At 41.3% G+C, this 11,529-nt stretch overlaps 2 protein-coding genes across 2 annotated transcripts; one reads left to right on the top strand and one right to left on the bottom strand.

The window, feature by feature from the left end:
- Positions 1–477: 477 nt before the first annotated feature.
- Positions 478–2,834, top strand: LOC139203246 (protein SPO16 homolog). Its single transcript, XM_070832938.1, has 5 exons — positions 478–543; positions 787–880; positions 1,131–1,302; positions 2,554–2,632; positions 2,706–2,834. Exons 1-5 carry the CDS (start codon positions 478–480, stop codon positions 2,832–2,834), a joined length of 540 nt encoding a protein of 179 aa, XP_070689039.1.
- A 260-nt stretch (positions 2,835–3,094) lies between these two features.
- LOC139203237 (glomulin-like) lies at positions 3,095–9,125 on the bottom strand. The gene is made up of 18 exons (XM_070832928.1): positions 9,084–9,125; positions 8,667–8,792; positions 7,479–7,589; positions 7,294–7,402; positions 6,734–6,983; positions 6,270–6,360; positions 5,999–6,165; positions 5,831–5,884; positions 5,719–5,749; positions 5,528–5,617; positions 5,267–5,308; positions 5,094–5,167; positions 4,518–4,602; positions 4,279–4,388; positions 3,708–3,775; positions 3,489–3,620; positions 3,281–3,375; positions 3,095–3,190 (listed from the first exon to the last, which is right to left on the bottom strand). The coding sequence occupies exons 1-18, from the start codon at positions 9,123–9,125 to the stop codon at positions 3,095–3,097; spliced, it is 1,773 nt and encodes a 590-aa protein (XP_070689029.1).
- Positions 9,126–11,529: the final 2,404 nt, after the last annotated feature.

Below are 11,529 nucleotides of genomic sequence, written 5' to 3'. Positions count from 1 at the left end.
ATTTGCTCTCTGGTTTGTCTTGCCGAGACAGGCGTGGAGCCTCCATTAACGTTATGAATTACACCTGTGCCTACCTTAATGTAACAAGGTAAAATGTCTGCCGTGTAAAACCGAAATAAGTGGAGGGATATTTCATAAGACTAAAAGCAGCGGTCAGTTAGTATAACAAGCCATGGCACACCTGTGTCCGTAAAAATAACAATATTAATCTACGAAACTCACCTGAGAACAACCATAAAGTTAATTTCAGGCGTTTTCCTCTGAGCGGTGTGAGGGTCAGCCACTGACACGGTGAACTGTGTGTTGCTAGCTAACACCGCAGCGCCCTCTTGTGCTTCTCTGCACTTAGCGTGATAAACTGACGCTCGTGCTGCGTTCAAGTACACGGGCTGGCCTGCTCGCTCGTGCGTGTTAGTTATCCTGTCATTATCAGATCCACATTAAGTTAGTAATTTGCCTTTCAGTGAGCAGAGTTTAATGGCAACAGGCCAAGAGACGACTCCTCAGTGGAAAACAACAATTATAGTCAGCTCCTCTCTCCAGGTGGGAATTAAAATGAGCTCTCGATTTGTTAAACGTTTTGATTTCAGGTTTAAGTGGCGGTGAGCTAAAGTGTGTTTACTAGCTAGCTAACCTTAGTTACATACACCAGCTAACGTTACACCACCAAAAACAAAAGCTATGAAGATAATTTCATTCGATAAAATAGTAATTCAGCCATGACTGGCTGCTAACAGGAGTTAGAAGCTGCCTTATTAATTTAACAATTTGTATTTGTTTTATCAGAACCACGAGACAAACAGGATGCTGAGCGCACAACAGCACCGAATCAGATATTCAGACAGTGTTGAGCCCGGATCCTTTATTTTTCCTCTGTCAGGTAAACCTGCTCCTAAATAACCTGACAACCTTTAACACAAACCCTATTCAGCCGTCCCAACAGTTACTTCTCCCACACACTTATATTTTCAAACCCAGCATTGACATTCATTTGATGAGCTGCCACTGGATTCTTACCTGAACTTGAACTCAGACCACATATGGATGTTGTAGCCAAAGTAACCAGGTCCGTTGAATACAAGGTTAACAACATTAATAACTTGTGACATTCACGACTCGTTATTGTCTAGGTACTGCGTTTCTGTTGGTTGACCCTCAGGACCTCCCAGAATGCTTTGAAGAATCTGGACTCATTGAGAGGATAAAGACTTTCGTACGAGTACACCGGAACAGCTTTCTACTCCTGTATGCGCCCTTTAATGGGAAAAGGGAATTGGAGGTCCTGTCTGTGATTCAGCGAAGGTAGAGAAGTGACTGTTACAGTTGCATTGTAACCGTAACGATTCAACCCTCATTGCAAATTAGGTGTATTGGCAAAATTTACAACCCTTCAGGTGTGTTCAATAACCAACTCAAACTTAAACTGGCTCAATACATCTAATATTACAGGTGATTTCTCCAATTTCAACACAATATGCCACTTTTAATGACAACCGCGGTCTTAAAATTATTCAACCCCCTCTTTATTACTTAGTAAAACACCGTTTTGCTGTTATGACCTGCTGTAAACCAGGTTCTGACAGCGTTCCCAAGGAATCTCAGCCAATTCCTCATGGACAACAGCCTCCAGCTCTCTAATATTCTTGGGTTTGCGTGCTGCAACCGCCTTCTTCAAATCCCACCAGAGATTTTCTGTGGGATTCAAGTCAGGCGACTGTGATGGCCACTCTAGTATCTTCCAGGACTTTTTCTGAAGCCAAGCCTTGGTGGACTTTGAGGTGTACTTGGGATCATTGTCCTGTTGGAAGATCCAGTGATGCCCAAGCTTCAGCTTCCTCACAGATGGCCTCATGTTTTCTCCTAGGATTTGCTGATTCTTTTCCTGATACTACATCTTGTATCCCAATCCTGCAGGTTTCCAATGCCAGAAGAAGCAAAGCAGTGATCGCTGATCCATTGACCTGAAAAGTTCCAGTTGTGTTTCGTCGCTCCACAGAAGAGAATCCCAAAACTTCTGTGGCTTATTTTTATAATTTTGAGCATGTTAGAGCTGACTCATCTTGTGCTTCAGAGTCAGTAGTGGTGTACAGTTTGGTCATGGAGGCCTTCAGTGTTTAGTAGTTACTGTAGAAACTGAAACCTCTGTCTGCTGCCACCAGGTCTTGCTGCAGGTCTTTTGCAGTCACTCTCAGGTTTTGGCCACTCTCGGCAGCCGTTGATAGTTTCCTCTCTCAGGTAGTTTTCCAGGTAGTGCAGCCAGTGTTCCTTTCGCTCTGAAGTTGCAAACTATACTTTTTACAGTATCTCTAGGACCATGCAGTGCCTTTGCTATCTTTTTGTATCCTTTTCATTGTTTGTAAATTTTGCCAGTACACCTAATTTGCGATGGGGGTTGAATTTTGAGTACAGCTGTATCTTCAGTCGCACTCACAAATTGTAATCTGGAGGGGTAAACCCCTTGTTTTGCTTGATTGCCACAAATTGATAGGCATTGTGAACATAAGATGTATATTTGTCCAGTATCACACTAATAACTGAGGAAGTCTCTTTCAGATTCTTTGGCAGCAATCTCAGGATGCTGCCTGTCCGAAACCATGCTGAAATTGTCAAAGGAATGTTGACAATTGCCAAGGTAAAGAGGTAGAAAGTGCACAAATGCTATTTGGTTGATTTAGACACGTTGGTCCCTGTGATACTGAGGTAAGCCAAGGCTCTTTTGTCTGCAGGCCACCAGTAAGCCCCATGTAGACAGCATCCGCGACCGGATGTCTCTGGCTCGGGCTCACGTCATTGAAAGCAGTCCTGTGTGGGAGATGCTGAGAGACATTCTATAAAGCTCAGCAGGTGACCAGCATGTTCTCACACACACTTGTGTTTTATTTGATGCTAACCAATACAAGCCTTACTTGGTGAATGTACACAAGCAAAGGTAAAATATTTGTTTCAATATAGTTGCACAGTTTGGTTTTGTTTTTACATTTTTGAGGATCATTTTCATCATACAAAAAATCACACTTTTATTCAATGCATTTTTTTTCATCAGTCAAACAGCACATGAAATAAAACAGTGTTTGGAAAAATAACCCAGTGGTCTTTAGTTTGGACTCTTCAGCTTTTCCTCTGTAATCTCTTCGATTCGGAAGATAAGACTCTCCATCAGGTCAAATGTCACCAAAGCGCTCTGCAACACCTGAGGCACATGGGAACAGTCAGCTTGCTGGTCTGACATCACACAGGCCAAAATCAACATGATGATAAGTGATAATTAAGGTTTCTGTACCTGGTGCTGGACTTCTGGGGACATATTGGACACTTTCTCATGTTTCACGTTCATGCTTTTGACTAATCTGGCAGATCTAGCGGCATCTCGAGTTTCTGGGGGAGGAAGATAGAGATCGTTACCAGTATGAAAACACACTATTGCGCTGCCATTTGTGCAAGGTTATTTCGATGTCATTTTGTTATACAGATTAGTAGCTAATGCATACCCTTTGCTTTTAGCTTCTGATCCTCCCTCAGTGCCTTCAGTTCAGCTGAATAATATGCTTTTGACATGCTGATACACACGCGCAGCATTTTTAGGTATTCATCTTTGATCCTGCACAGCTCTTCCCACACAGCTCTCTGAAGGTAGGAGGAAGACACCATCAGCTTTCTGCATGAACCAGACTGTCAGGTGAGCAGTGAATGTGTTGAATTAGACTGACTTACAGTGCTCCTCAGTTCTTTGTCTCTGATAATGAGATAGCGCAGAAGATTCAGACTCTCCATTATCCTGGATAAACGAACACAGAACATTGCTTAATGGCTCGGCGTAGGTGGTGTTCTCACATTTACAGACCTTTTATCTTTCAGTCTCTGCAGCAAAGCAAAATTTGGAGATGGTTGCAAATGGTTTACAAAAAAGAGAATTAACCACAGAGGTCTGTAACATAATTAGATGCATGTATAAATTTTACTTCTAAAATTACCATTTTTTCCCCCAAATATGTCAGTAAGACGACACATGTTGAAGATGCAAATCTGCATCTCATGTATGGATGTAGTTTGTGATTTGACCAAATAAAATAAAAACATCTGACTTTCTGCACGTTGTGCCTTAAACCGTCAGACTGCCACTAAGGGACTTCTCCCAAACTGCATCACAGGCAAACATTTGTGGCATGCTATGGAAAATATTAAATATACAGTATGTTATGTATAGTTAATAGATTATCCCTAACGTTGACTCAAAAGTCACAAATGAACAGAATATTACACATTGTTCGCATTACCTACCTGTCCATAGTGTTGAGCAAATCTGTCTCAGGACCTTGTGGCAAACATAACACCAGTCTCAACAACAGGAGAAACTCCTCCCCCAGGAACCATTTATTGGCATTACCTGGCTGTAGGAGAGTTATCGTAGATTAAACACATTCACGTAAAATCACCAAATCAAACACCATCTGAGGCATCAAGACTAAAGCCAGATATACATTTTTATAAAATGTAATAATGTTTAACCTTTATCTTACCTCCATGGAATATTTGACTTGATTCCTGATGTTTTTTACTATGTAGCTCTCTACTCCTGCGTGATTGCTGGTTTTTAACATGCATCTGCAACAGGAAATGTGACTTTTGTTAATATACTTCTAATCAGTGTAAGATGTAAGTGCAGAAAATACTTAAAGAATGCAGCAAATAAAAATAAATTGAGACATAGTTAAATGCTGACAAATTGAGTCGTTGAACACTTTTACACTGGAGCACATTTACAGTGGGAAGTAGGAATTTTATGAATTAGAGCATAAGTGGGTAGAAAAGAACTGCTGCAGTTTAAACTAGAAGGAATTAGTTCAAGGTTACACCAAAAATGTGAGTATTCATTATGAAGTAGATAACCTATAAGCATAAACAACATAAATGTGAATTTAAAGCAAATGTAAAGTAAATGATAATGTATGTAAACTGCATTGCATTCACACGATCTAATACACAGGCCATGTTGCCTGACTATTTTATAAAAGCAGACACTGTAGGCGTTTGTGCTATGGACACGCATGAACTTTTGGTCTGGTGTCCTCTGTCTTCTATGATGATTTTCTCACCTAAAGAACTTGTGCTTCGCTTCAGCATCTAATTTATTGATGAAGAGCTGGAAAACCTGTAGGCTCGACTCCCTCTGGGGAAGCAGTGATCACACACACACAAAAAAATTAGCCTCACAATATTGCAGATGTTAGAAGTACATTCCTCTCATCAAGCATCATTCTATACTCACCAAATGTTGCATTGGACAGTCAGTAAGAATTTCCCGCAGGTTCTGTGAATTTCAGTGCACCAAAAGACACTGGTCAAAAGCAGTAGCCCACAGTGCTCACTAATGTTTTGGTCAGAGTATTAGTAGTTATGGGACCAGTAGAGATTTGATGCAACACCAACATATGGCTGAAGTAATTCTATTATAATATTTATAAAAATAATAAGATGACAATAAGATTCTAAGAAGACTTAAAGCTGAGCATGCCATGCTTGTCCTTACCTGTGGCATACTATAAAAGCCCTTCAGTCCCAGTAGACTCGCTGGTAGGCTGTTGTCCTGCACACTCTCCAAGCTTTTTTTACACAGTGCCTGAGTGAAAATACACAATTATGCCAAAAAAAAAAAAGACCTCAGTTTCCTGCTTTCATTGTCTAATCTCATCCTTATTTTGCATAATTATGTGGCCTTACCAGTCCTTTGAGCAAGTGTGATTCCTTTTTGCTATCAAAGAAAGAAGATTACACCAATAAATCAAGCCTTTCAAAACTATTATATTCAGTTCATATTGTATTAGCCACTTACCTGCTGATTAGTTGGTTAATGTGTTCCATGTTGCACTGAAGAACAAATACAGGACTGGAAGAACCAGAAAAAGCACAAGTAAATTCTCTGTCACAGGACAGTAACACTGAGCACCACCATCATCATCATCATCATCAGTCTAACCAGATTTCTGGCTTTTCATTTCACCTGAACACTGCTGGGAAGCTGTCCATGGTGATGAGCTCGACAAACAGTAGATAGGCCACACAAGCTCTCGACTCCTTGAACTGACTGCTGTCAGTCTGGGTGCTTTTCCTCAGCGAGCTGAAGAACAGGAGTTCTGAGAGAGACTCTTGGATTGCAGGTAGTGTGACCTGAGACGCAGTGACATGATTAAAGCAATAAAATCACACTGAAGCATCATACAATGTTCGAGTGTTTTCTCAGTGACAGAGAAGGAACTAAAATTTGCTCTCACCATTATCTCTGTTGCAAATAGCCACAGTGCCGATTTTTTGTTGCGGTTCAGGTTAGCCTCGAGCAGGGGCTCCCTCAAGCTCCTCATGCAGCTGCAGATTAACAGAACCAAGCCTTTTACAACTGTTTAGTATTAGTGCTTCAAGTCCAACAGTATTATTTTAACCCCATTCTGAAATAAAAAGTGTTGGTCATCAACTGCAATAATAAACACTGGAAAAAATCTGAAAGAACCCAAACTTCAAAAGTCTTCTATAATCTTATTGTCTCATGAACCTAAAATAACATATTTGCCTGTTTTTAGCTTTTCTTTACTAGAGCTGGGAAAAATACAATAAAAAAACTACAACATAGGACGCATGAACAAAGAGAGAGAAATAATGATAAAGTACAGAGGAAAAAAAAAGAAAATTCTAAATGGAGAATTTAATAACCAAATACTCAAACATAGAGACAGAAACCTACAACTTGAGGAGCTCAGTTCTCAGCTCCTCATCCTCAGCAGTGGCACCGCAGTTTCCATTAGTCCTCTTCACCTCCTCTATGAATGGCTTAGTAAACGCTGCCAAGCCGCTGCAGCAGCGACACAGGCCGAACTCATCGGCCTCCTCCTGCTGCTGGGTGTAAGGAACGGGCAGCCGGGACAAGTGCTCCTGCAGGGTGGACAGAGCCAAGCCCACACAGGCCGCCTTTCCCTCCTTCAGGCAAAGCAGCACTTTCAAAGACACAGGGTTGTTGTTATTAGCATGAGTGCACAGCAGGGGGAGCCAGACACCACCTCTTTAAACAACTGCACTGGATGGTTCACCAGCAAACCATCCATGAAGACATGCACAAGTAGCAACACTACAGTCAGTATGATCCTTAGTGGTATTAGTAGTAGTAAGCATAGTAAGCATTATGGTTATTGGCATAATGCCTAATGTGGTCATAGGACACTGTAAGGCATTAGAAAGGCTTGTCATGCTTTCTTCAGATTAAGGATATGTGAGAAGGTAACAACAGTGAATCAAGAGTCGAGTTACCTGTTTGAAGGTGTGGCATTAGAGCTAAGATGGGCTCAGAAATGGCGCCTGGATCAAGGTCGTCAATTAGTTTAAGAAAACTATACAGGACTTCATTTGGCCTGCAAGTCTAAACAACAGAACAAACATTAGGCCCGGTGTGTAGAAAGCATGTGTCGTTGTGTAGGGGAACTGTTTGTACCTACCCTGGTCAGATGTGAGATGGCAGCCTGGCAGTGATCGTGATTCCTGTCTTTTTTAACTACTTCTTTTATAAGAGGTGCCAAGAGAACACAGCTCATAGACTTCACAATCCCCTGTGTGCAAGAGAAAACAACCATCACACATCATCAGAAAGCAGAAAAGCAGAGACCCTGTTGCTGAAGATTTGCCGGGCCTTTCCTCTCCATTTGCATGCTTTGCCACAGAAACAGGTGCATGCAATAACTGCAGTTTCACACTTGCGTTGCATCCAAATAGACTACCAACTGCAGTTTAAACAAATGGCCTTGAAAGAAAAGCTCCATTCAAACCAAAGTAGCCATTCATTCATTACGCATTTATTATTGGAGACTTAATTTTTAATATATAGCAAACGGTGTACTTTTGGACAATGTAGATTAAACATTTTTGCTGGATTCAAAGACTCTTAATAAGAGCAATTAATTAAAAAATAATAAATTAGAAGTGTACCAACTGAACCAGTCCCCTGTCTCTACCTTTTATATATTGAACTGTAAAGGTTTGTCATCCTCATGCTACATCATGGACTGCAGTTCGTATATGTGCATGCTCTATACAGGGCACCCCTCTGACGCCCAAAGCCTCTGCCTTACTCTGCCTTAGAAAGCTGATCTGATCTTTTCATAATTTGATGAACTGGATTTCTCGTCTGATAATCAATCATTTGAAGCCTTTGGGTTGCTCAGAAAGAGGAAGGCTTAAGAATGTTTTTTTTTTAAAAATATGCTACGCACAGCTGGGGGAAGCGCGGAGAGATGGGACAACCAAGGGCACTTAGAGGAGTGCCGTCTTGAAGATTGTTATCAGTGGAGCGAGAAATCTGACTGAATATCTGCTTGTTTGCTCCCCACACCTCCAGGTCAAGAGGCCAGCAGGCACAGAGTAGCAGCTGCATGTTAACGTTTAGCATAGCCGGGTAGCAGGGAAGTGGCTGCTGCTGCTGCTGCTGCTGCTGCTGTTCGCTTCAGTAGCTCCAGTATGTGGCTGCTGTTGCTCAGGAGGCTGCAGTGTGACTGTGTGTGTGTGTGCTTTTAGTGCTGTATGACAGTTTAACACTGTCAATGTGCTGTCACTTCATATCTGTGAGGTGTGACTACTACTGGTCAGGACAGATCATACAGCTGACATGTCTCTAACAGCAGGAGAAATACCTGGTTTTTCTCATCGTGGAGGAACTTCAGTAGTTGTGCAGTGTCGCCATTTGTAAGACAGATGGATCCCAAACTCTTGAACTGCTGGTAGTCCTCTGGCTTCAACTCCTCCTCTGGAGTACCTCGCTAAATACAGGGTGGAAGCAGAACGCCTCGCTGTTAGTTATCACCAGATGTCAGCAGATTTTTATTCCAGCACAAACCACAAGAAACACATTTAATTCTAATATTAAATTTTTGATTGAATTTCCCTTGAGGAGGATGGTGTGAGATTTGCATGCCAGCTAAGTCATCAAAATTGGTGCATTATCTGATAGATTTCCACCCTTTAAACACCCCTCACTTGACAGCAGTGCTGAGTATGATTGCCTCAGCTAAATTGTGTTGTGGTGATAGGATAGAATATTGTTGACTTACCCATCGTTGGATTATGCCATTCACCTGGTCTTCATTCATCATCAGTGTCCCCTTAGCCATCACAGGCAATCCTATTATTAATATGTCTGTATTTTAACACACCACAATGTGCATGTGTGTGTGTGTCTGTGACGGCTGTGTCAGCACCAGTATCAAAACGGCCAAATGTGTAGCTCTCCCAGTGTCTCGGGGGAACGAGAGCTTCAGTCTGTAAGGCACCCGGACATAAACCTCTTATCTCCCTTTGTGCTTGACATGTAATAGGATTAAACCAGAGCAACTCTGTGTGGCCACAGAAAATGTGGAACTGTCTGGAAGGATCCAGTCGTATAACGCCTTCAGTTCTGTAAAGTAAATATGCAGCTTTGGAAGGACCCCAAACACATCACACCGGGGACCACCCATCAAAAGTTTTGTAATCCAGTGAAGTTATTGTGTTTGTGCTCATCCAGCAGGCTGCACTGCCCAATCACACATCCACTCACTGAAATAGTTGCCTCATTTCCTGTCGTGGGGGTTGCAATTCATATGCAGTCCTGCGACAAATCCTACGTTCATGAAGGTTATCATATTTGTTGTTTAACTAATGAACTGGCTTCTTGGTGTAAATTACAGTGGCGTGGTTCTGGAAAAGGTCAATAATGTGGTATACACATGATTTGTAGTCAATGCACTAAAACGATTGCTGTGTCCATCTGGATTTGATTTAATGGCAGATGAAACATTTCTTTAGCAACTATAACACGAGCAGCACTGGTCTGACCCTCTTTTGTGATTTGACAGTATATTAGACAAATAAATCCACCTGTGACACGCGCTGGGTGCCCCAGACTTCTCTATATAATTAAATGGAAGCGCCTGTTGTACAGAGAAGGATCAAGAATGCCTTTCCACGATTGCTTGATGACAACATATTGCTGCTCTGTGTAAACACAAAGGCTTCAAAGGCTGGGATCATCTTTTCCCCCAGCGTTGGTGTGTGCGTGTAATACAATAGAAGGACAATCAGTGACTTCCTGCTCCACACAGACAGCTTCAGTAAAGGAGCAGCTCAAGTTCTGATTTTAGATGAATAGGGACAGAAAATGTGTTTGAACGGTCGGATTTAGCCGACATCTGCCGCTCAGGTTTGCCCTCTGTATTGCTGTGTGATGAAAGCCTCAGACAAAAGCCCCAAAGCAAACATGGTACAGACTGCTGCTCTCCCCATGTTTGTCACTGATTTTGTCGTTCGTAATTGCTGGCTGATGAGGTTTTATTTTGACAGCGGTTCAGGGTTCTGGAAACACAAAAAGGTAAATAACATCTAGGATCAGTGTGTGTTCACGATAATGCTTTGGTCACTGTATGGTTTTAATTGTTGTGGTCCAGCAGGTCGTCTAACACATCAGATCAGATTGATTAATTAACTTTTGTATTTGGTTTAACTTAAATACTAATTATTTTGACCTACATTTTGCTCACTGGACTTTCTGAGCACACTCTGTCTGCTGAGACTTTTGAAAACATGCCAGAAAAAATTAGAAATTAGTTTAAAGTATTTGGCTGCTTGTGGAGCTGATTTGTTTTACAGTTTTTCAGTATAAAGAATCCAAATGTTCTGATGAATAAAAGCAGTGATCACTTTCAAACTGAGGAGGGCACTGTTTGGCTGGAGGGTCACGTTTTATGGATACCTACTATTGATGTGAGCAATATAAACACACTCCATTACATGTGAAATCTTGTGTTAGAATATATATATCGAATTGAATTAATTATATAAGGGAGTAACATACAGGGAGCCAGACGTTATTGCAAAGAGAAGCCCAACAGGGTGATCATCCTGAAGTGGCTCTTTTTGCAATAATGACTGCTGCTCGCTGTACATTCTCCTGCTTATTACACAGCTTCGTACTAAAGAAATCAGAATTTGACATGAAATAAAAACGATTTTATTGATTTAACGATGATTCTCCTGCTGCTGTTATCAGAACTATTTTCTGTTATCACAACTATTTTCTGTTATCACAACTATTTCAGTTACAATCAGAATCAAGTATTCAATAACACTGTGTAAAAAACCCTAATTGAAACACAGAGAAGTTGTCAGCAAAATGTGCTTGAAGCCCCTCAAAACTTTGCTTCAGATCTTATTTGAATATTTCTTCTTCTTAACTCAACGAGAAAAACATCTGAAGGTATTATTCATAAGCTCAATTAAGCTGCTTCACCAGGCCTGAGTGGGTGTAGTTTAATCAGATTTGATTGACCCAGCCCACCACCTGTCATTAGATTCTAAATGCTAAATCTAAAGAATGACATAATACATTTTCTCACAAATCACCACCCACTTCAAACCACTGAGAGGAGCGCAGAGAAAATCATGACTACAGAAATCTGTCATGTGAAACAACCCAAACCGATCCAGGAGCCCACCACTCATGGTGACAGACTGCATGAGTAA

This window comes from Pempheris klunzingeri, chromosome 6, assembly GCF_042242105.1.
Source record: "Pempheris klunzingeri isolate RE-2024b chromosome 6, fPemKlu1.hap1, whole genome shotgun sequence".
Classification (NCBI taxonomy): domain Eukaryota; kingdom Metazoa; phylum Chordata; class Actinopteri; order Acropomatiformes; family Pempheridae; genus Pempheris; species Pempheris klunzingeri.
Note: the sequence above shows the minus strand (reverse complement) of the source record. Positions and strands in the feature narration are given on the sequence as shown.

Bases quoted from the DNA above. Each gene is read 5' to 3' on its own strand.
- LOC139203237 (XM_070832928.1), bottom strand. From the start codon at position 9,125: ATGATGAATGAAGACCAGGTGAATGGCATAATCCAACGATGG. The intron at 6,984-7,293 runs GTAACTCGACTC...TGTCTTTGAAAG, and splicing joins AATGCCACACCTTCAAACAG to TGCTGCTTTGCCTGAAGGAG. The intron at 5,168-5,266 runs GTGAGTATAGAA...CTGCTTCCCCAG, and splicing joins ACTGTCCAATGCAACATTTG to AGGGAGTCGAGCCTACAGGT.
- LOC139203246 (XM_070832938.1), top strand. From the start codon at position 478: ATGGCAACAGGCCAAGAGACGACTCCTCAGTGGAAAACAACAATTATA. The intron at 881-1,130 runs GTAAACCTGCTC...GTTATTGTCTAG, and splicing joins CTTTATTTTTCCTCTGTCAG to GTACTGCGTTTCTGTTGGTT. The intron at 1,303-2,553 runs GTAGAGAAGTGA...AGTCTCTTTCAG, and splicing joins CTGTCTGTGATTCAGCGAAG to ATTCTTTGGCAGCAATCTCA.